General features: G+C 45.9%; 1 protein-coding gene across 1 annotated transcript in view; it reads left to right on the forward strand.

The window, feature by feature from the left end:
• Positions 1–18,772, forward strand: part of LOC147884710 (uncharacterized) — a 123,993-nt gene extending 105,221 nt beyond the window's left edge. The window contains exon 17 of the mRNA XM_087397871.1: positions 18,217–18,772. Within this exon, the coding sequence (XP_087253997.1) occupies positions 18,217–18,306 (90 nt within the window). The 3' untranslated portion in view covers positions 18,307–18,772. The remainder of the gene's footprint in view (positions 1–18,216) is intronic.
• Positions 18,773–23,462: the final 4,690 nt, after the last annotated feature.

The raw sequence follows: 23,462 nt of genomic DNA on the forward strand, positions 1-23,462 counted from the left end.
ACTGCATGTTAGGGTCATTGTCTCTGACCCTAACATCTCAGATGACCACATTATGCTTCAGCGTCCATGTGGCTCCTTCTTTAGACACAGAGTCGAGATTGCTTGGAGACATATCAGTGTAGGATTTGCAGGACCCTTGGGCACTTCGCCAGAGATTGCCCAAGGAAAAGGAAAAGACCTAAAAGATGCATAGGTGCGCCTCATAGCTTCACCCAACCTGGACCTTCCTCACGACCAGTTCCTACCACTTCACACGCTACTAAACCAGCTTCACATCCAGGACCATCAGCTCTCGTCCTAGTACTTCTACAGCACGGACAGGACAGTCAGTACGTCGGTCGTCCCTTGTTGGGTGCTTGTTATAGTTGGGGAGCCAGTACCTCACGCTACCACTGACAGGGGCGCAGACCCATCTCTTCAGGTAGGAGACATTCGTGTCCTGGTTCCATGTGCAGATGAGACTGCTCCTGCCCTTGTTCATGTACAGGAGCGCTCACCTAGGGAGAACCTTTCTCTAGAGACCCGTGCCTTACTTGAGAACAATGCCAAAGTCGTGGCTGAGGTCATGCCGAGGTCAAACTTTCTTCTCTTGCACGTCTGTCTACACCTGACAGAGGTAAGGGGGTTATTGGTTCCACTCCTCCTTCCGCAAGGCTCCTTCGCACTCCTACACCAGAGGTACTTCACAGGAATTCATTTTTAATTCTGGTAGACTTGGCTGGGTTTGAGGCAGACGAGTTTGTACCCTTTATGCTTGGGGAGCACATCTTTCAGACATTCGTGGATAGAGTTTCCCCCTCAGCAGGTGTGGGTGTGCTTTCCCCAGTTGACTTCCCTCCTCTTGATAGGAGGAACTTTTCGCAGAAGAGGGCTTTCTCCGCTACCTGGTCGGGTAGGATCTTCCATCCAGCCTCCTCCTCTTGCAGATGAGGATTGTCAATTGGAACGTTTAGGGCCTTGGAGGTGTACCTCATCGTTGCCGTAGGCAGCTGATTCGTAACCAACTTCATCCAGGTGTTACTGGGGGTCCCATGGACATTCTGATGATTAAGGAACACAAGTTGTATGTTAGGGATTGTGCCAAGTCGGGTAAGCTTCTTTGAGGCCATACTTTTTGGTCACCCGCCTTGGGCAGTAGGGGAGGTACTTGCATTTCTGTTTCTTCTTCTATACTCTCCTGGGTGATTGGATACAGGATCATAGTCCCTTCCAGAGCTAAGTGGATTATACTTTTGATTGAACTGCTTGCATTCCCCTCCTTGGGCTGAGTTGTATGGCTATGTTTGGGCTCAAACTTTTTCTGGAATTCGCCCTTTCCACCCATTGCAAGCACTTGATCACCTTGATCAGAGGCTTTGGCAAAATTTGAGCATCGCTTCTCTTCCTGCAACAAAAGCCCAACTAAGTCATCGAACGAGAGTCGGGCTGCCCTGAGAACAATGGTCAATGAAGTGACGAATGTGCCATATGAGCGTGCTTAGCTATTGAGAGTAATGGAGACGAGCTTCTTGTCTTCTTATTTCTCATCAATACTTGCGAGTCATCATAATATGCCTCTTCACATTTGTTGCAATCAAAAACATCGCTTGGGCACTGCGGCGGTCAAATTTCTTCTGCTCCTCCGTCGATGCTATGGGACTAGGAGGGGGGGCTGTAGCAGTCTGCTGTCTGTGATCCGAAGAAGCTATGCTAGATGTAGATGAGCCTACTAGCCTCACCTCATCCCCACTAACAATATCCCACAAGCCCTTACCAAACAAGATGTTCTTAGGCATGAATGACCACAAGGCATAGTTTGGTCCATCTAGCTTGTCACCCTCGAACAAATTGCCAAAACTGTCTGAAAGAGTCGACATGATGCAAAATGGGATACCCACAAGCTGCAAATGTACTTGCAAAACAAAGTACGACTGGCTGCTCTGAAATGCCATTGACTACACAATGCAATCAGTGAAAAAATGGCATAAACCAATCACTGCAGTCTGTTGCAATCTGAAGTGCAATCCCAAACTGAAAATGCACCCACCAGTGCTCAAATGCAACCACAAGGCATAGTTTGGTCCATCTAGCTTGTCACCCTCGAACAAATTGCCAAAACTGTCTGAAAGAGTCGACATGATGCAAAATGGGATACCCACAAGCTCCAAATGTACTTGCAAAATAAAGTACGACTGGTTGCTCTGAAATGCCATTGACTGCACAATGCAATCAGTGCAAAAATGGCATAAACCAATCACTGCAGTCTGTTGCAATCTGAAGTGCAATCCCAAACTGAAAATGCACCCACCAGTGCTCAAATGCAACCACCGGAGCTCAAAGGCATCCACAACTATAAAGTAATTGCAAATGCACCCAACAATTCAGAGAATTTGCAAATGCACCTAAGAGTGCAAGAGTATGGGCTGCAAAAACAGTCCTGAAGCGAAATACACAGCTCAAAACACTTACTGAAAGTGCACCTTGGCCTGAAACACCTACAAAACAGTCCACGGACTGTGTGGACAAGCTGGAGATGACAAAGGAGATGAAGTGAGCTGTTTGGAGCTGAATGAAGCTGTCGGGAGTACTTCTGAACACAATACACGTGTAGAGAAGAGACTGGAGAAGTATGGAGACGCCTGGAGCTACTGGAACATACCCGAGAGAGGTTGGAGCTGAAAAAGATTCAGATCTGAGCAAAAATGCCCAAAAACAACCGAAAACTGCTCGAATCGCCTTCTAACAACTCGTACGGGCTCGAAATTAGGTTCCGACAAGTTGTATGGACTCACGGCACTGTCGCGCAACTATATGGACAAAAAAAAAGAATTTTTTTTCCCTGCCTAAAATCGTGCGGGACAAGCTTGTTTGTATGCGGGTAGCTCAGGAATTTCAAAAAATGTTGAAATCGGACCTCAAAAGGTCAAAAAACAGCTGCTCGACTATTGGAGCTACCTCAAACGAAAGCTGGAGAGCTGAATGTGAGAACCAGGAATGCGCACTAGAGCACCAAGCTTGCGGGAGTCTGGAAGCAAGCGCGGGAATGGGCTCTAGAGACAGAAGCGCTCTGATACCAAATGTAGGAACAAAGTGGAGACAGGTTGTGAACACAAGTGAGCAAGAGTGCACACACAAGAAAGCTCCAATAGAAATGTTCAAATGAAACAATACAAGTACTTGGTATAGATAGTACCCAAGTACTACTGGTCAACCATAGGGTTGACTTTATGCCTACAACACCATATCTTTGTAATCTCCTACAGGTGTCCCCTTGAGGATGATTATATAGTGAGGCAGCACGCACCCCGGCTTCTTCCGTGTAGGACCTGGAGCCCTACTTCATCCGCTCACTGAGAGAGACCTTGAGATGGATGGGAGTCTTGATGGGATCCACTGGTAGATCATCAGAGTAGTGGGATGTTTGGGGAAGGAGTTACACATTGATCCTCCTAGTATCTCAGAGCAGGATGCCCCCAAATGGCACCTCTGGCTGTGGGAGGTTAGACCCCTAAGGGAGGTGTAGCTCCAGGGGCGGCCTTGTCGAGTAGATGGACGAGGTGCGCTTCTTTTCGTACATCACACATATTGGCAGGATGCTTCAGATGGACTCTTCGAGGTGGACCCCCTCGAGGGAGCGGCATTGGGTGACCCAGAGAGTGCCTCTGGATATTCGTTCCAGGTTTTGGATGCGATTATGGTCCAGTTTGCGACCGAGGAAGATATCCTACTTCTTTTGGCTGGCCGCCCACCACGGAGGCTTGCCCATCGGACCGTGGTTGGAGCAGATGCAAGTGGAGGGGCAATGCCATTGTTGCTCTGCTGGTTTCCTGGAGACAATCGTGCACTGCCTTTGGAGCTGTCGTACAACAGTGAGGATCTGGATGGGAGCCCTCAGGATCATGACCTGCATGCAGAGTCTTCAGAGGGACTACACCTGGGGGATGGTGGCCTGGTTGAGGGAGGACACACGTTCCACATTGATGAGATCTCCCTAGCCTACCGGATACAAGGTCATAGCATTCAGAGGATAGAGTTCCATGGGGAACATTTGGGTGGTTCGCTGCAGTCTCGTGATGGGTGAGCATCCGGTTCCACCCTTGGCTACCCTGGTCGCCATCTGGTAGGATATCATCTACACTCTATGCTCCACCTGGGAGCGTGGGACTCCAGGCTCTAGAGCGACTATCGAGAGGCGTGCTCGATTCTACAAGGCTTGGCCTGTATGAGTTTTCTACATCTTCACTCCGCGAGGGATTTGCTGGTTGTATAGTCCCCCCCCTTAGCTTTTAGCCCCAGTACTAGAGATCCCCTAGGCAATGAGATGGGTTTCTTTGGAAAAATAAGGCCGGTTCTTTTCTTTCAGCCCTTTTCGGTTTTTTTCTATAGAAGGTTCCTTTCTTTGCAAAAAAAAAGTCTACGGAGGGGAAGTTAGAGCAGCAGTTGTCTCAGTTACTGCGCGTAGGGTTTATTAGACCTTCTTTTTGCCATTCGCTGCACCCATTCTATTTGTGGCAAAGAAGGATAAGTCTGCATGACTATGTGTTGACTACAAAACACTCAACAAGCTTACAGTAAGCAACGAGTTTCCTATGCCTCACATCGAGTACATCTTGGAAAGACTCAATGGTTTTTCTCAAAAATTGACCTCAAGAGTGGCTAAGTCTGGATTTTTGAAACTGACATCCCAAAAACAGCTTTCCGAATAGAGCAAGCTCATTACGAGTTCATCGTCATGCCCTTTGGTTTAAAGAATCCACTACCAACATTCAACAAGATGATGTCGCGGGTATTTGTAGAGTATATTGGGAAGTGCCTATTCATCTTTCTCGATGATATCCTTATCTTTTTCACTACATCCGAGCAACATATTAAGGATTGGCGATGTACCCTACAGTTATTGCCTACAGTTATTGTGCGATAACTAGCTATACCTCAACACAAAGGAAAGTAAATTCGTCTTGCTGGAAATTTAGTATTTGGGCTACATCATTACTGCTCAAGGGATTCGATTGGATCCAGAGAAGATTCACGCTATCACAAGTTGGGTTGTCCCCACGACAGCTCAGGAGATCTGTTCCTTTGTGGGTTTGTGTCAAGCATACATCTCGCACATGGATGGTTTCTCGACACACGACGCAGATCCTCTTACAGATTTACTAAAGGGGGTAAAGACACGCAGAAAAAAAGTTTAATTCATAGGCAAAGCTTTGCAGGCCTTCCATGACTTACAACGGTTGGACACAACACCATCAGTTATGAAAATCGCCTCTTGGGATGATCCATTTCTGGTAATCACAGACTCTAGCAATGTCGCCATCGGGGCATTTTTACAGCAAGAAGATAGGCCCGTGGCATATTACAACAGAAAGCTTAACGATGCCGAAACAAAGTATTCTGTTTATGATTTAGAACTCCTTGATGTCATCCAGACATTAAAACATTGGAAGCCTTTCTACATGAACGGAATTTCACGATTAAGACAAATCACCAAGTCCTTAAGTGGCTTTAAACACAATGGAGTGATCGGCAACAATGGTGGAGCCAGATATTCTAGCAGTTTGGGGGAATGATCGAGTACGTTCTCAGAAAACACTATAAGAGATTACAAAGATATGGTGTTATAGGCATAAAGTCAACCCTATGGTTGACCAGTAGTACTTGGGTACTATATATACCAAGTACTTGTATTGTTTCATTTGAACATTTCTATTGGAGCTTTCTTGTGTGTGCACTCTTGCTCACTTGTGTTCACAACCTGTCTCCACTTTGTTCCTACATTTGGTATCAGAGCGCTTCCGTCTCTAGAGCCCATTCCCGTTCTTGCTTCCAGACTCCCGCAAGCTTGGTGCTCCAGTGCGCGTTCTTGGTTCTCACATTCAGCTCTCCAGCTTTCATTTGAGGTAGCTCCACCAGTCCAATGGCTGTTTTTTGACCTTTTAAGGTCCGATTTCAACGCTTTTCGAAATTTCGGAGCTGCCTGCATGCAAACAAATCTGTCCTGCACCATTTCAGGCGATTTTTTAATAAAAAATTTTCTGTACAGTTGTACGGACGTCCATACAGTCCGTGCGGATTTGTCCATACAGTTGCGTGACAGTGCCGAGAGTATGTATGACTTGTGAGAACTTGATTTCGAGTCCGTACGACTTGTTAGAAGGTGATTTGAGCTGTTTTCGGCTGTTTTTTGGTGTTTTTGCTCAGATCTAGACTCTTTTCAGCTCCAGCCTCTCCGGAGTGTGTTCGAGTAGCTCCAGGCTCTTCTCTACAGTGTTCAGAAGTACTCCCGACAGCTTCATTTAGCTCCAAGCAGCTCACTTCAGCTCCTTTGTCATCTCCAGCTTGCCCACATAGTCAGTGGACTGTTTTGCAGGTGTTTCGGGCCAAGGTGCACTTTCAGTAAGTGTTTTGAGCTGTGTATTTCGCTTCGGGACTGTTTTTGCAGCCCATACTCTTGCACTCTCAGGTGCATTTGTAGATACTCTGCATTGTTGGGTGCATTTGCAATTACTTTACAGTTGTGGATGCATTTGAGCACTTGTGGGTGCGCTATTTCAGATTTGGGTTGTGCATTTTCAGTTTGGGATTGCACTTCAGATTGCAGCAGAGTGTAGTGATTGGTTGATGCCATTTTTGCAGTGATTGCATTGTGCAGTTAGTGGCATTTCAGAGGAGCCGGTCATACTTTGCATTTGCAGCCAGTATTAGTTTGGGATTTGCTGGCACATTTGCAGCCAGTTGCACCTTTGGGACTTGCAGTTCTTTTTGCAGGTACATTTGCAGCTTGTGGGTATCCCATTTTGCATCATGTCGACTCTTTTAGACAATTTTGGCAATTTGTCCGAGTGAGACAAGCTGGATGGACCAAACTATGTCTTGTGGTCATTCATGCTTGAGAACATATTGGTTGGTAAGGGCTTGTGGGATATTGTTAGTGGGGATGAGGTGAGGCTAGCAGGCTCATCTACATCTAGCACAACTTCTTCGGATAGACTACAGGCAGACAGCGGACTACTACAGTCCCTCCTTCTAGTCCCATAGCATCAACGGAGGAGCAAAAGAAGTTTGACCGCCGCAGTGCCCAAACGATGTTTTTGATTGCCACAAATGTGAAGAGGCACATTATGATGACTATCAAGTCATGCAAGGATGCAAAGGCAGCATGGGAAAGATTGGCAAACATGTATCATGTTAAGAATGAGGCAAAGGCCATTGCCTTGACAAAATCAGCTCAAGGATCTCGAGATGCAGGAAGGCCGGACCATCACTGATCATATTGCCATGATCACTGATCTACGTGATCAGCTCACAAGTATTGATGAGGAAATAGAAGACAAGAAGCTCGTCTCTATTACTCTCAATAGCTTAGCGCCCTCAGATGGTATATTCGTCACTTCATTGACCATTGTTCTCAGGGCAGCCCCACTCTCGTTCGATGAGTTAGTTGGGCTTTTGTTGCAAGAAGAGGAGAGATGCTCAAATTTTGCCAAAGCCTCTCATCAGGGTAAGCAAGTACTTGCCATGGGTGGAAAGGAAAAATTTCAGAAGACGTTTGAGCCAAAACACAGCCATACAACTCAGCCCAAGGAGGGGAATGCAAGCAGTTCAAGCAAAAATCAGGAAAAGGACAAATGTAATTATTGCAAGAAGCCAGGGCATTACATTGCAGAGTGTCAGAAAAGAATTGCCAATGAAAAGAAGAGGCAAAGGGATAGCTCTAGCAGTAATTTTGTTGCCCCATTGAAACTCGTGCTTCAGATGCACATGGTGAATCTCATCTTGCCCAAGGTGATAGAGACTTTGTGTTTGCTGCATTTAATGAGAAGATGGATGCCAGGGGGGATTTGAATGCTGAAAATCAATCAAGAGATGCTTCCCTTGTTGCAAGTGATACATGGTATATCGACAGTGATGCTATTAAGCACATGACTTCTCGCTAGGAGTGGTTTGAGAGCATCACACCTGTTCATGGCAGACAGGTTACATGTGCCAATGATGCTTCTCAAGACATCATCGGAGTTGGGCACATTCCCATTCAGCTTGATAATGGGAAAGTTAAGTATATCCGAGATGTTTGGTATGTTCCAAATTTGAGGCAAAATCTGATTTCAGTTTCAAACATTGCTCATGATCAACATATGTTGGTCGAATTTCAGGATAATTAATGCAGGATCAGGGATCCAAAGAAAGGGTATGAGGTTGTAGCAACAGGCACATATGACAGAGGCTTATACAAGCTTGATGCTTAGCCTTATGATCAGAAGGTATTGGCTGTAGCAAACACTTCCCAAGCTGATTTATGGCATGCCAGGTTTGGACATGTTCATCACAGAGCATTGTCCTACTCGTACAACAATAATATGACTCAGGGAATTGAAGAGACATAGAAGCTAGCTAGGAACAGAATGGAAATATGGAAAGCATAATGTACAAGTGCAAGGTAATAACCAAAATCTGGAAAGCATAATGGAAGAAAGTACAAGTGCAAGGCAATAGCCAAAATACTCACAATGTATTGATAGCAACAGAGCTACAGCAACATGAGGCCTAATGGTGGAAGAGATGATGAACAAGGGAGAGGAGGCTCCTTTTATAGAGATTTTGTCACCCTCCTTCACCCATTTACAATTGCTGCTTGTAGATTCCTTTCCCCATCAATCACATAAGCCTGTATGTCACCATCCATGTCCTTTTTGGCTACTCTTGCCATGTGTCCCATCAAAAGATACTCAAGACTCTTAAAATATTGAGAAAGTCAAGAGTCTCCCCACATGGTGCCCATAGGGACCCTCTTTTTTCCATATGTTCACATCCTCCTCATTCCACATAGGAATTCTAGAAGGATTTCTCTTGACTCCACACTCCTCCACATGCCTTCCACACACCTTGCATGTGGCCTCTCTTATATTATTGGAACACATGGACATGAGCCCACCTCTTTATATGACTCACTCTTCCTATTTTCTAAAAACCCCATAATATCCCATACACAAATAACTCTCACTCCATACCAAGGTATTTATCATTCATGCACATGGTGCGACCTAAAGTTGGGGGTAATAAACTTCACGCACCTCTTCACTTCCTGTTGCTTTCGAACTGAGTGATAGAGATATTCATCACTGGGAAAGGGACATTAAAAAGAAGCTTTTATATCAAGAGACCACACCATCCTGTCCTCCCTTATATGAGAATGAAGATGATAACATCCCAAGTGATGTTGTACTCAAGCATAGGGAGAAGGAAAGGATCAGCTGAGGCCATACTCTCAGCAAGCCGGTCTGCGCCAAAGAGAAGAGCGATACGTTGTTGAAAGAAGATCTTGCGGCTCAACATGACATGAACTGATATATATCCAGGAGTTTGAAGGGGCTGATTGGGTCGGATGGGTAGGTTCCTGGGAAACATTGCACCTCCTTCATAGATACCCTTACAATTAGCTCAAAACACTTTGCAAACTGTCATTAGACACAGAGGCCTATAACTTTAAGTAGAGACATGATATCAAATAATTAAACCCATATCAAGATGCGCCTTGAAATGGGCTTCGCTCTAATATAAGTTTCGTAAGAAATAGAGAAGCGGTCGGAAAGATATGGGCAGTTTACCGGGCGGGGGTAAAAACTGTCTGAAAGAGAAACAGTCACGCACAGAGAATCATAGATTTTTGGTTTAACATCTAATACAATAACTGAAGACATAGGATTATGCTCCGTGAAGAGAGCTTTGCGTTGATATAAGTTTCGTTTAGATCGGACCATCGAGTGAAAATACAAAGTGTAAGGGCCCGGTAGTTCCAGACTTAGTCTCCGGTCGTGAGCACCTTACGTTGGACCTGTTGCCGAGTCCCAACCTCCCTTTATGTCTCGGTTCTGATACCAAATCCCCTTTATGCGCAGCTTAGCCAAACACGACCCCTGGCACGGGCCGTCCGCCGTTTATCCCATTGCACCACGTCCCACTGGGCAAGCCCTTAGGCTTCACGTTCTTCGGTCCACAGAGTCACACGGGTCACCAAGACCCCTAGGAACGTCCACCGCGCAACGTCCTGATCAGCCCACGTTTCCTTCCTGGTTAATGGCCGTTACGTGGGTCGGCGCGTTTGACCCCTTCGGGCTCACCTCGAGTCTTGGTTCGGTACCCAACAGTTCATGGTTTTTACAATGGTATGGAGAACACGCACGGCCCTCACCGTTCCCCACTCACTTTCACGTGCCCTCAACCCGTCCCACGTTTTGCTTTCTCGTGCATGCGCTTCAACGTGCACCACAAGGTCAGAACCCACAAGATGGCATGATGACGTTACTTGCAAGACGGTACTAGATGGAGTGCCAAACAGTCGCTAAAACGCGGTTGATTGCAATAGAAATTATATACAAGCAAGATGGAGCATAAACGGCCGCTGACATTTTCCTCATCCAAATCAACCTCGCATGAGAGAGCACTATCCTCCATGGGGGGTCAAACTGTGATGAAAAACACCTACTCCTTCTACTGGTGCTGACTTGGGAGAATACTACCTCCATGATTAGACTTCATCAACGATCCAAGTCCCATAGAGGTCGCCTAGGAGGGAAGGAAGAGCTCCCTTTGTGGCTTAGAAAATAGATAAACCATGTATGCACAATGAGCGGCCGAATAGACAACACTTTTGAGCACTTTCGAAGAGAAAACAATGGAAAAAGTGTGTGAGGGGTGTGCACTTGGCAAATTGCATCGCTTGCCATTTAGTAAACAAGGCAAGAATTGGGTCAAGGCAACCAGAGTGTCATAGATAGTGCACAGTGATGTATGTAGCCCCATGACTATTCCCACGGATAGAGGAGCAAGGTACTTTGTGACCTTTATAGATGACTTCTCCAGGTTCACATGGCTTTTTCTCATGAAGGAAAAATCTAAGGTGTTCTATTGGTTTCAGGAGCTCAAAGCTATGGCTGAGAACCAAACCAATTCTAGAATTGGAACACTCAACTCAGATAGAGGGGGAGAGGACATGTCACATGCATTCCAAGGATTTTTGAAGTAGCATGGGATTAAACATCACTTCACGATTAGACTTTTGAGAGCTCCTGAGCTGCTGCTCCTCCCCGTGAGCTCTGCTGCCCCCTCCATCAGCCCCTCCCTCACCCTCCTTCTCGCTAGCCCCCCCCTCTCCCTCCCTCCCCTCGCTGCCCTCTCCCCTCGCTGCCCCCTCCCTCCCTCCCCTCACTGCCCTCTCCCCTCGCTGCCCTCTCGCTGCCCCTCCCTCGCTGCCTGCTGCCCCTGCCTTGCCCGCCCCCCTCCTCCCCCCCCGCCCCCCTCCCTCCCTCTCCCCCACCCCCTTCTTTTCCCTCGCCTACTCCCCTCTCCCCCCCTGCCTGCTGCCCCTACCCCCCCCGCCCCTCTCCTCCCCCCCTGCCTCCTCCCTCCCTCTCCCCCGCCTCCTCCTTTCCCCTCGCCTGCTCCCCTCTCCCCCCCCGCCTGCTGCCCATGCCCTCCCCGCCCCCCTCCTCCCCACCTGCCCCCTCCTTCACCCCACTCTTCCTAACCAGCCCCCTCCCTTCCTCTCCCCCGCCCACCCTCCCCCTCCCCGCCAGCCCCCTCCCTCCCTTCCTAACCCGCCCCCTCTTTTGCTCTCCCCTGCCCTCCCTCTCCCCCCCCGCCCCCTCCCTTCCTAACCCGCCAGCTCCCCTCCGCCTCCCACCACAGCCTACCTCCTACCCCCCGCAGCCTACCTCCTTCTCCCCCCCGCAGCCCCCCCGACTCCTTTCCTCCTTTTCCTCTCTCTCCTTCCCTCTCCTGTTCTCCTTCTTCCTGCGCCCGTGTTCCAAGGCGTCCTGGACGACAGTTTCACGGACGGAGCTTTTTCAGTGTTTGAATCGGCCCTTTCACATCGATTGGTGAATGGATCCCCACTCAGCCAATCTTCATCCACTTCCACCGGCCACAAGAACCGTCATTTTTTCAAAAGATGAGTTGTAGGCTAGAGACTGGATGCTGGCGGCATTACCAGGAGACCTCGCCCCACACCTCAGGGATATTCGACTTTTAGGACGTGGATTCTTCCAAGTGGTTTTCGACTCCCACGAGTCCACAACCCTTGTTCTCAAAGCTAATCCTCTGGCTTTGGGTTCGAGGAGGATCTTTCTTTTACCCTACACGTTGGGCTTTGATCCGGTTGAGAAGGATAGTCTGGTTACATCACTATTCATTAGATTTACTGGTCTTTCTCAGGTCTACCATCGACTTCTTGCCACTATCGGAGCCACAGTCGGAGTGGTCACTGAGATCCCCCCCCTTCCTGGCATGCCTTCTTCCTCGGCAGAGGCAGTCAGAGTGGACGGGGTGCCTCGCGTTAGGGTCATTGTCTCTGACCCTAACATCTCAGATGACCACATCATGCTTCAGCGTCCAGATGGCTCTTTCTTTCGACAGAGAGTCGAGATTGCAGGTAGACAGGACCAGTGCTGGATTTGCAGGACCCTTGGGCACTTTGCTAGAGACTGCCCAAGGAAGAGAAAAAGACCCAAGGGTAGGCACATAGGTACACTTAGCTAGAAGATGATGGGGCTTTTTTGTTCCAAGGACATTTTTCAAAAAAATATATATGATGTGATGTAAATATTTTTTTAAAGTTGAATAAAACTCTGCAAGGCCCCCAATGGGAGACGATGAATCTCCAAGTGGTACACCAATCACATTAGAGCAAGGGTATCCAAGGGTCATGTGTTGCGGGTCACATGTCCAAAATTACGTGTAATTGTGGGGTTTTTTCCGGGTCACCGTGTTCATGATGGGATGGGATTATGGGTTTTTTTGTTGCCAAGTCAAGGGGCTTTTAGCTGGTTCATGTGGGTTTGCATACACGGCAAAATTGCATGTGAAAAGTGTGTGTAGAAAGTGTGCCTAGGGGGCCAAATGTGCAATTAAATTTGCCATGGGGTGATTCTATGTAAGCAAAAACCTTTGGAGAAAAATGAGAATGTATGCCAAGGTTACTCCAGGCAAGGAAGAAATTGCGCGCACGTGCACACACACACACACAGAGGGAGGGAGGGAGGGAGAATATATTGCTACTACTTTTTGTTCAACTGGTTTAGGACAATCACATAACTGTTGTTTGAGCTGACCCAACCACCATTGCATGATGCTCCAACCAGGGCTGGTTTAGGACAATTACATTAAGTCTGGTGTGGCTCCTTCACGTACTACCCCGACTGCACTTCCCCAGCACCCTGTACCACGCACTCCAAGACCACTAGGAGTAGCACGGCGCCCTGCTCCTCGCACCCCAGGACCACTAGGGGCAACAGGGTGCCCAAAGCTTGCAGCACACCCAGTACCACGATGGATAGCGATCAGAGCGGCTCCCTCACCTCAGGAGGAGACTTTTGATCCAGTTCAGACAGACACCATCTAGACTCCAGAGGTGGATGTTGTTGCAGCCCCAGACACTACAGTTCCACATCAGGAGGGGGCCATCCCCTCGCATTACGATTATAGAAAATTTATTATGAACAAACTACAACCAAAGAATTTCATAAGACCAACAAAGATGTCCTTGTAGCAGGGAGGAATGGCACCAATGCCATTTTTCATGTAACACCATATCTTTGTAATCTCTTACAGGTCGCACACCTTATGAAGTAGCGTTTGGACGACGGTTTACATCACTCCTCACTCGGATGATGTCTCCATCTCTTGAAGCCATTAAAACCACCAAATCAATGGCAGAGATTACGGAGTCCGTGAAAAGCTGCATCGCCAAAGCTCAAGCATTGTACACGTGCCAAGATAACAAATCCAGACGAGATGTCCAGTGTAAAGAGGGTCAATGGGTGTATTTACGCATTATCAAGCAAAGATTGAAGCAGGTGGGCAAGCGATGCCCTAAGCTGTCCTTTAAGAGCTTCGGACCATTCCTTATCATTCAAAAGATCAATGATGTCTCAATGAAGTTATGCCTTCTAGACAGTTGGAATATGCACAATGTGTTTCATGTAGTGTGGTTGAAGCCATATTTGGGACCTCCTCTTTCAAAGATTTCCGATGAACGACAACGTGAAGTTCTTGATGAAGCCGAAGTTCTGCAACAGCCGGAACAGATCCTTCTTCATAAATTCAAGCACGGGTCAGGATGTAGAATCTGGGAGTTTTACAACATATTCCGTGATTGATGTACCCATGAAGTAGTGTGGTTGGATGAAGACTTTTTCCGAGAATTTCCCTGGATATTGACGGACTACTTGGAAGCAATGAACCTACTGCCAAGTCAAGAAGAAGAGAATGTCACATGCACCCTTGTACTTGGGTGCAAAGTGACACATTCGCTACATCAACAAGTGCATAATAGTTACCTAATAGGAGATTTTGTCGTATGTTGTGACCCCTTTGTGAGCCCTTGTCTAGGGGCAGTCAAGCACAAGCTACGTAAGTCAGTCTCTCAGCCTTAGGTCAGGTCAGAACAGATCAGTCCTTGTTCACTGGTACCCACTGGAGAACAGTAGGGTAGTGTTTCTGCTCTAGGTTTAGAGTTAGGTTTAGGTCCAACCTAGGATAGGAGCCTTTTGGGCCCCCATCAGGGCTGTAACAAGTGAAGGAATGGCAGGGGAAGGGCTGCCTTTATAGGCTACCCTGCACCCCTCCCTAGGCTGCCATTTATGGGGCCTAGGGATTCCTTTTATGTCACTCTCTTACTCACGCAGTAACCCTCCTTTCTGGTGGACAGCACAAGCCTCTCCCTTGCCTTGCAGAAGTGCCCTACATCGTCAGTGTGGACAGCATCAAGGTCTCGGCATTGATCGGCATTGCCTCTCAGGTCTTTGGGTTTGCTATACATGTGCACAGTGAGCTCTCCAGAAGCGCATTTCCGTGCTTTCTCTTTGTATTTCTCAGCTCTCCGAGTATAAAGCGAATTCTCCCCTGACTGGGGGAGGAGGCCCTCGTTGGGTACTGGGACCCAATCGGTTGTTGAATCCATTCTCTCTCAATCCTCATCTCCTTTCTCTCTCTATGGTGTATAATGCTAATTCCTCGCTAAAGGTCTAAAGAAGGTCTTGGTGTGAATTACAAGATCAGATTACCGTTGCATGTTACACATTGACCCTTTGGTCTTTCGAAGAGTTTTCGTAAACTTTGTTTCTTTCTTTCATAGAAGACCCTAGCACACGTGAAACAAATTTAGGATTGGAAAACCATTCGCTTATTGGTGACTCCAAATATGAGGATCTCAGTCGGTGCACCATTCACCAATATGAAATTCAGGACTGCATTATTTGCCTTGCACAAGGGGAAATGCCCGAGTTCAGGCGGGTTGTCCTCTCCTTTATTGTTTTTTGGAAGGACGTTGGTGTTTATGTTACTTCAGCTCTACAAAGCATATGAGATTCTGTGTTGATTCGATTCACCTCTCCCTTGCTTGCCCTGTTGCCTGCAAAACACTCTACTCTACCTGGCCTAAGACCTCTACTCTACTTCCTTGCCAAGCCCTCTACTCTACCTAGTCCAAGCCCTCTACTCCAGCCTCTACTCCAGCCTGTTGCCTAAGCCCTCTACCCGCTTGCTAAGCCCTCTACTCTACTCCCTTGCCAAACCCTCTACTCTATCCTCCCTTGCTAAAGCCTAGCTGCAGTAAAATCTATGAAGTATATGTAATATACATAAAATACATTATTTTTACGCGTTTCTAAGCAAAACGCCTGCCAAAATCCAGAAACGTTTCTCGTGACACTGTGACAGTGGCACTTGTATGACGGAAAGCTTCTGTGAGAAGAATATAGTGTACCACGTAGGTTGACCGACATCGGTGCTGCATCACGGTTTTCATTCATCCACATCACCTACCACCGCCAGAGCCTTTGTTGGATGAGACCCTTTTATCCTTTCTCAGCCACCGAATGGATAGGTTTCTGAGACAAATACAAAGACTGCCACAATGATACCACATTATAGTTCTATCTCCATGGGTTCAGTTATGTACTTCTATTTGTATTTGTCTTGGGTGTAGATGACCGTGTAGTTTCTTCACCCATCCAGCTCATTGTGATCTGGTTTTTTCAGTCTCATTGACCCTTTGGTCTTTCGAAGACTTTTAATAAACTTTTTCTTTCTTTCATAGCCCCTAGCACACATGAAAGAGATTGAGAATTGACAAACCATTCGCTTATTGGTTACTCCAAATATGAGGATCCAAGTCGGTGCACCATTTACCAGTATGAATTTAGGACTGCATTATTTGCCTTGCATAAGGGGAAACGCCCTGGTTCAGGCGGGTTGTCCCCTCCTTTATTTTTTTTGGAAGGACATCGGTGTTTATGTTACTTCAGTTCTACAAAGCATATGAGATTCTGTATTTATGCCTTCTTCACTTACTTGGGGTCTCATTCATCTTATCCCTATGGGAGTGTAAAAATTTGGTGGCACAGTAGAGTTCAATGATGGTGGTCAGAGGTTTGATGCCTGGTTAGGAGCCTTGGAAGGATTTCTTCTTACGCAGTATACAGACATGCACACCTTCTCAAGGAGGAGATTGGATGGACAGCCCTAGATGGATCTTTATGTCAGCCCGTCTCATATCTCCTACTTCCCCTCTCATGGCTGCCATTCTGAAAGCTTGGGACAGCTTCAGAAGTACTCTTTGGAGAGTTCCACCCTCCTCTTGTGAGGAAATTGACAGGCAGCCCGTCATGTGGAATGATTGCATAATAGATGAGCATGGCAGATCATTGGGCATGTCACATTATATGCAGTGATCTAGATGGGAGTTGGGACCTGCATCCACGGTGGGTGCTTGGAAAGCTTTCACGATGCTTCCAGAGGATCAGAGAGCTCGTTCAGTTAGTCACCTGAGAGGAAGTGCGGCTAGGATGCAGCAGATAGATGCAGCCATACCAGTGGAGTGGATCGATACAAACCATTTTCCTATATCTGAGTCCATCTGGTTGGGGGCTTTTTTGAGGACAGGTATCCCTCTACAAGTTATAGCCTTGCGGGATGCACATGAGGATACCCTTGTCTTTCAGGTTCATGCAGGAGGCAGACTCTACATATCTTCAAAGGACATTCTTTTGGAGGCTCCTTTTCAGCCTGTCAGGATTGCAGGATACATGGAGATGGGTAGAGACTCACAGTGCTATCTTGATCCAAACCCCATTCTCTTGGCTATTGGATCTTGGAGGCTTTGGTTGTATGGAGGTTCCCCTATTAGATCCTTGTAGTGGGATCCAGGGGAATGGTAGTGGATAGTTGTAGGGCACCGAGAGAAGAGCATCCCCTTCTTTCGTTACACGGACAGAAATGCCAAGAAATTCCAGCTCAGTTGTAGGGGCTGGAGGCCCTCTAGAGCTCCTCATTGGGATACTTTTCAGATTTCTGCAGTAGAGATGCAGAAAAACTTTTGGAGGAGACTTTGGAAATCCCTCAGGAATAGGAAAATCATGTTATTCTTCTGGCTTACTATTCATGGAGGGATTGCGGTGAACCTGTGGAGATCCAGGTTGAGTCAGTGCAGCACTGCCTTTGGGAGTGCACTTAGGCGAGGACGGTTTGGAAGGGTGTTGCTAGGATACTTTGCACTTTTCATAGAGCACCCTTCTTCATGACTTGGTGATCAGTTGCTTGGTTGTCACTCACTGGTCCACATGCTTTCTTTGAGGGACATGACATGGACACAACTTCCTTTGTTCGATGACATCTTGTGGAGTCATGCTCCCTCCGGGATGGTCCGTTTACTCCATTCAGAGCTCCCCACGCTTCTGTAGACACATCTTGGGAGATTCTGGCTAGTATCACAGCATGGCATATTTGGAGAGCCAGATGTATAGAGGCTTTAGAAGACTCCCAGGTTCACCCTTCTCAGACTATGGCCAGTATCTGGGCAGATACTATACACACTTTGATGGCCATTTGGGCGAACATACAGGGAACCTCCAGGACTGCTACTGCTAGGAGGGTTGCTTTTCTCAGAGTCTGGAAGGATTGCCCTTTCTTCTCTGACTCTCCTTCAAGGATGAGGTGGCATTTTCAGCTGCCACCTGGGATTTTTGTTTGCTCATTCTGAGCTGTTTTTTTCTCATGCTTGACATGATGTACTCCCGAACTTGAGCTTGCTCTGCGGTTTTTATTCATACTTAATGAAGTACTTTTCTTGAAAAAAAAAAGATAAATAACCAGGCTTGTAAATGTATGTAAATCTAGTATGGTACATTAGTCATTGTTTGATTTACTAAAATAGTTATTGGACCCTGTCTTTGTCTTGTGCAGGTTGGTTTTGACACTGAGTATAATGAAGCAGAGGAAATCCACAAACTAAAAAAGGCATTGTCTGCTAACATCAATGCTTTGCCAGAATAGGGGAAAAGATCAGGAGCACATATTTGTGTGAATAGAAGTCAACAGTATCTTTTCTGATGATTGCCATATGCTGTCCTGCTAAGAGGCTTTTAAACACCCAAAACACTTTCCTTTTCATATTTACGCTCTTGTTTATTTGCACCCCTTGTGTGCAGTAGCTCTCAACCTCTGTCTTGCATCAAAACAGGAGAATGAAATCTGTCTATGTACTCTACATCTTATGAATAATGGCAATCTCCAGTCCAGATTTGGGAAAGTTAGGTGGGGAACTTGAATTACATGCTTCAAAGCAGGGGAGTGACATCTGTATATGTGCTCTACTTTTTTGGATTACCGGCAAACTTTCATAATGCAGTCTCAATTTCAGAAAATTAGATGGGAAGTCTGACGGCATCGTTTACAGTTATATTACCAATGGTGAACAAGTGCAGGGAGAACTACAGTTATATTACCAATGGTGAACAAGTGTGGGGAGAAGTGATATAATAAGTCCATTTGTTTCATGTTGTAGAGAGAGAGAGAGAGAGAGAGAGAGAGAGAGAGAGAGAGAATATCAATGTCCATGGGAGGCCAACAGGTCTATGGGACAGCAAAAAGATAGCTAATACATCCGTTCAGGGAGGGTATAAGGCAGCTCTTAAGGAGTGCCTAAGAAACTCTGAATTATTATAAAGTACCAAAATTGTAGTTTGAAAATTAAGACGATAAAACGCCTACATCAGTTTAAGACTGAGGGTCTTTTGGTTTGGATTTAAACTCCTTGATGAAAAATATACTGCCTTGACTTATACCATTGCCTTTTGGTTCAATTGAGCTTGTGTGACCTCCTCGTCTGTCCATCCTTCCTAGCAGCCTTGACTAATTCGGTTGCCTTTTGGTTTAGTTGAGCTTGTATGAGCTCCTCATCTATCCATAACTTGGTCCCTTTCATCTTGTCAGTTTGGTAAAGAAGCTTGATTTGTCTATCTGGTGTGCTAAGTGTAATTATGAGAAAAAGAGTCCATAGGGTTTATGGGACATAAAAGAAACAGCTAATAAATCCGTTCAGGGAGGGCATGAGGCAGCTTCCAAGAAGTGCATAAAGAAACTCTGTATTATTATAAATTACCTACATTGTAGTCTGAAAATTAAGACAATAAGAGGCCCTACATCAGTTTATGACTAAATCTGTTGCCTTTTGGTTCAGTTGAGGTCATATGAGCTCCTCGGTTATCCCATAACTTGGTCTTGTAAGATCAGCGAATAAGCTTGATACATAAATTCTATGTACTAAGTGTAATTCCGGGATGCCCTCCAGAGTGGCAAATATTAGTTGTGGAATTTGTCCCGCCTTTGTCATCTTCCGTCCCTTCAATGCTAGGAGTGGCTGCTTTGATGTGTGCTAAATCTCATTGTTTGTATCCTCCTTGATGAACCAGTGTTTAGGAAGGCCTTCTATCTTGATATTTAGTGCATTGCTGTGTTTGGCTTTGTACCGCTTAATCTCAAGACCGAGGGGTAGGAGGAGAGGCCTTGTAGGTTTGCATTACCTCATCAATTATGGCATCCTTCCCCGGTCCTTCAAGGCCTTGGATTTGAGAGCTGCCATCTGTAACCTTAGCTCTTGTACTTCTTGCTGTGGATAGACATCTGCTCTTGAGGACCAACAATGGGCCGGTTAAGGGCCCCCCGTTGGTATGTATGTGCATATGGAGAGGGTGTTGAGGCAGCAACTGTAGAGTATAGGATTTTCTTTACTGGTTCCAGAAGATTTCGAGGAGCATATTGCTCTATATTGGCCATGGTTTTGATCACACTCCCTAGTTGAAGCTGATCTCCAGGGTTGAATTGGGGGTTCAGTCCAACTCAAGGAGGGGCTGCTGCAAGGGATTGAGCGGGGAAGGTTGGCTGAAGGGAGTGGGTGAGCACTGAGCGGGTGAGTGGAGTGCTGAGCGCCGAGGGAGTGAAGAAGGGCAACTCCAACCAAGTTTAAGTGAGGATATTCCTTCTAAGAGGATACCATGCAAATGTGCATGTTTCAAGGTGCGATCATTAGAGCACACCATATTCAATACAATGATGATACATATTCAAGGATACAATTGATTTGAGCCATTAGCAATTTTGGAGTAGAAATTTTTGATGGAATAGGCGGAATATGTGGCGTTCATAACCAAGACTCCTTTGATATCTTTTGTCCATCAAATGATTGTGGCTTATACCCAAGGATAGCCTTAAATGGCCAGCCCACCACGGAGCACGGAGCCATCTTGGGTACAAGTGTTACCTAGGGCAAGTTTTTAGGTTTATACTAAGTAGCACCATCTTCACTCCACCATTCATTTCACACTTCATTCTTCCATTTTCATAGTTCACTTTTCATCTTCATCTCTTGCTTGATTTGGTGAATTGTCTTTCCCCCTATTGTGTATGCCTATTAAGTAAAATGTAATCAAAATGATTCTCAAAATACCCAAATAAATATATTACATCTCAAATATCCTCACAACTTCATTTGGTAAGATTTCAAGATTTGAAAGTGTAGGAACAAAGTGGAGATAGGTTGTGAACACAAGTGAGCAAGAGTGCACACACAAGAAAGCTCCAATAGAAATGTTCAAATGAAACAATACAAGTTCTTGGTATATATAGTACCCAAGTACTACTGGTCAAGCACAGGGTTGACTTTATGCGTGTTTCATGCATTAGGAACAAAGTGGAGACAAGTTGTAAACACAAGTGAGTAAGAGTGCACACACAAGAAAGCTCCAATAGAAATGTTCAAATGAAACAATACAAGTACTTGGTATATATAGTACCCAAGTACTGCTGGTCCATCACAGGTTTGACTTTATGCCTACAACACCATATCTTTGTAATCTCTTACAAATCCCCTCCCAAAGATATGGCTGAAAGCACCCTCGAAACATCTCAGGTATACCTTGCAGTGCCTAAGTACCATGGTTGCACAAATTCATCTAGATGGATATGCAACCTATGGGAGTACATGAAAACAATGTCGTTGTGAATCACTTCACAACCCCCCTTGACATTGTGAGAATGTCTCTGATTCCCAAGCCATGTCGATGTCGTAAGAAAAGATCTGTTGACAGGGCTTTGGTGAAGATATCCGCCACATTGTCCTCAGATGGATAATAGATGAGATCAATTAAGCCATCAGAAATCCAATCCTGTACATAATGATAATGATTTTCAATGTGTTTCATGCGTGTAGGAATAAAGTGGAGACAGGTTGTAAACACAAGTGAGCAAGAGTGCATACACAAGAAAGCTCCAATAGAAATGTTCGAATGAAACAATACAAGTACTTGGTATATATAGTACCCAAGTACTACTGGTCCACCACAGGGTTGACTTTATGCCTACAACACCATATCTTTGTAATCTCTTACAAATCCCCTCTCAAAGATATGGCTGAAAGCACCCTGGAAACATTTCAGGTGTACCCTGCAGTACCTAAGTACCATGGTTGTACAAATTCATCCAGATGGATATGCAACCTATGGGAGTACATGAAAACAATGTCATTGTGAATCACTTCACTACCTCCCTTGACATTGTGAGAATATCTCTTATTCCCAAGCCATGTTGATGTCGTAAGAAAAGATATGTTGACAGGGCTTTGGTGAAGATATCCGCCACATTGTCCTCAGATGGACAATAGATGAGATCAATTAAGCCATCAGAAATCCAATCCCGTACATAATGATAATGATTTTCAATGTGTTTCATGCGAGCATGAAAGACAGGATTGTTGGCTATGGCAATGCAACTCTGGCTGTCACAGAAGATAGAGTTTGCTTCGCCATCCTGTGCATGATGTAAGTCATGTAAAAGCTTCCTTAACCACATTAACTCGGTAGTGGCTGAATTTGCAGCTTTGTACTTTGCTTCATTGGAGGAAAGAGAGACTCGCTCTTGCTTCTTACTGAGCCATGAGATACAGGCTGAACCCAATGAGAAGCAATAGCCAGTAGTGGACCGTCTGTCATCAATGTCCCTTGACCAATCTGAGTCGGTGAAACCACTCAGCTTTAGATCACAATTTGAAGCATAATGCAAGCCAAGAGAGAGAGTGCCATGGACATATGTGAGAACCCTCTTTGCTGCATTCCAATGTGTGATCATGGTACAATGCATGAACAGGCTCAAAAGCCCTGTGGCGTAGGCAATATTAGGCCGTGTGGAGCATAGATATATCAAACTGCCAACCAATTGCCTGTACAAAGTGCCATAAAAAATTTCAGCAGTATCATGCTTACTCAGCTTGAGTCCCTTTTCCAATGGAGTAGCCATAGGATTACAGTTCTCCATTTTAAATTTCTGCAACAACCCCTTCGAATACTTTGTTTGTGACATAGGAATCCCATCATGGGTCTTCTAAAACTCAATGTCAAGACAATAGTGCAATAGGCCCAAATCTATTATGTCAAAGTTGTGACATAAAGTGGACTGCACTGCTGTAATTTGCTGCAAATCACTGCGAGTGAGTATATCGTCATCCACATATAGTACCAACATGACCAATTCTGATTTTTGTTGTAGAACATACAGATTTGGCTCTGTATGAGTGTTTACGTTGCCATGGGATAGTAGAAACTGATGTATCTTCTGATACCACGCACGAGATGCTTGCTTCAGTCCATATAGAGCCTTCTTGAGCTTGCATTCCTTGTGCTCTTGTCCCTTCACCTCAAAACCTTGGGACTAATGTACTTTTAACTAGAAAAGAAATGAAGGCATGAGGCTAGGTGCTAGGCATGGCGACGCTCGAGGGCCATGGAGGAAAAGGGAACGTGAGGGTAGAAGCGTTAACATAGGTGGGGAAAAGGGATCAAGAGGGGTGGGAATGAAGAGGGGGACTATGTCACAAGGGGGAAGGAAGAGGGGGAAGCGGAGCATGTACATGATGGGAGATGGAATGTAGAGATGGAGACATCAAGGGAAGAGAGTCATGCTTTATTTGAAAGGAAGGATGGGGGGGGAAATCAAAGTACTAGCTAGGTGGCTTTACAATAATGAGCGTGTCCCATCAAGGAATAGCCCCCTCCTTTTATAGCCAAGAGAGGGGGTCTCTCCCAATAAATGCATCCTCCCACATGCATGGTGTGCGTGGAAGAGTCTCCCATGTGGGTTAGGTGAGTATGCACTCAATT

Source organism: Dipteris shenzhenensis, chromosome 26 (genome assembly GCF_047967505.1).
Source record: "Dipteris shenzhenensis isolate YYH24624 ecotype China chromosome 26, Dip_SZ_1.0, whole genome shotgun sequence".
NCBI classification, from domain to species: Eukaryota; Viridiplantae; Streptophyta; class Polypodiopsida; order Gleicheniales; family Dipteridaceae; genus Dipteris; species Dipteris shenzhenensis.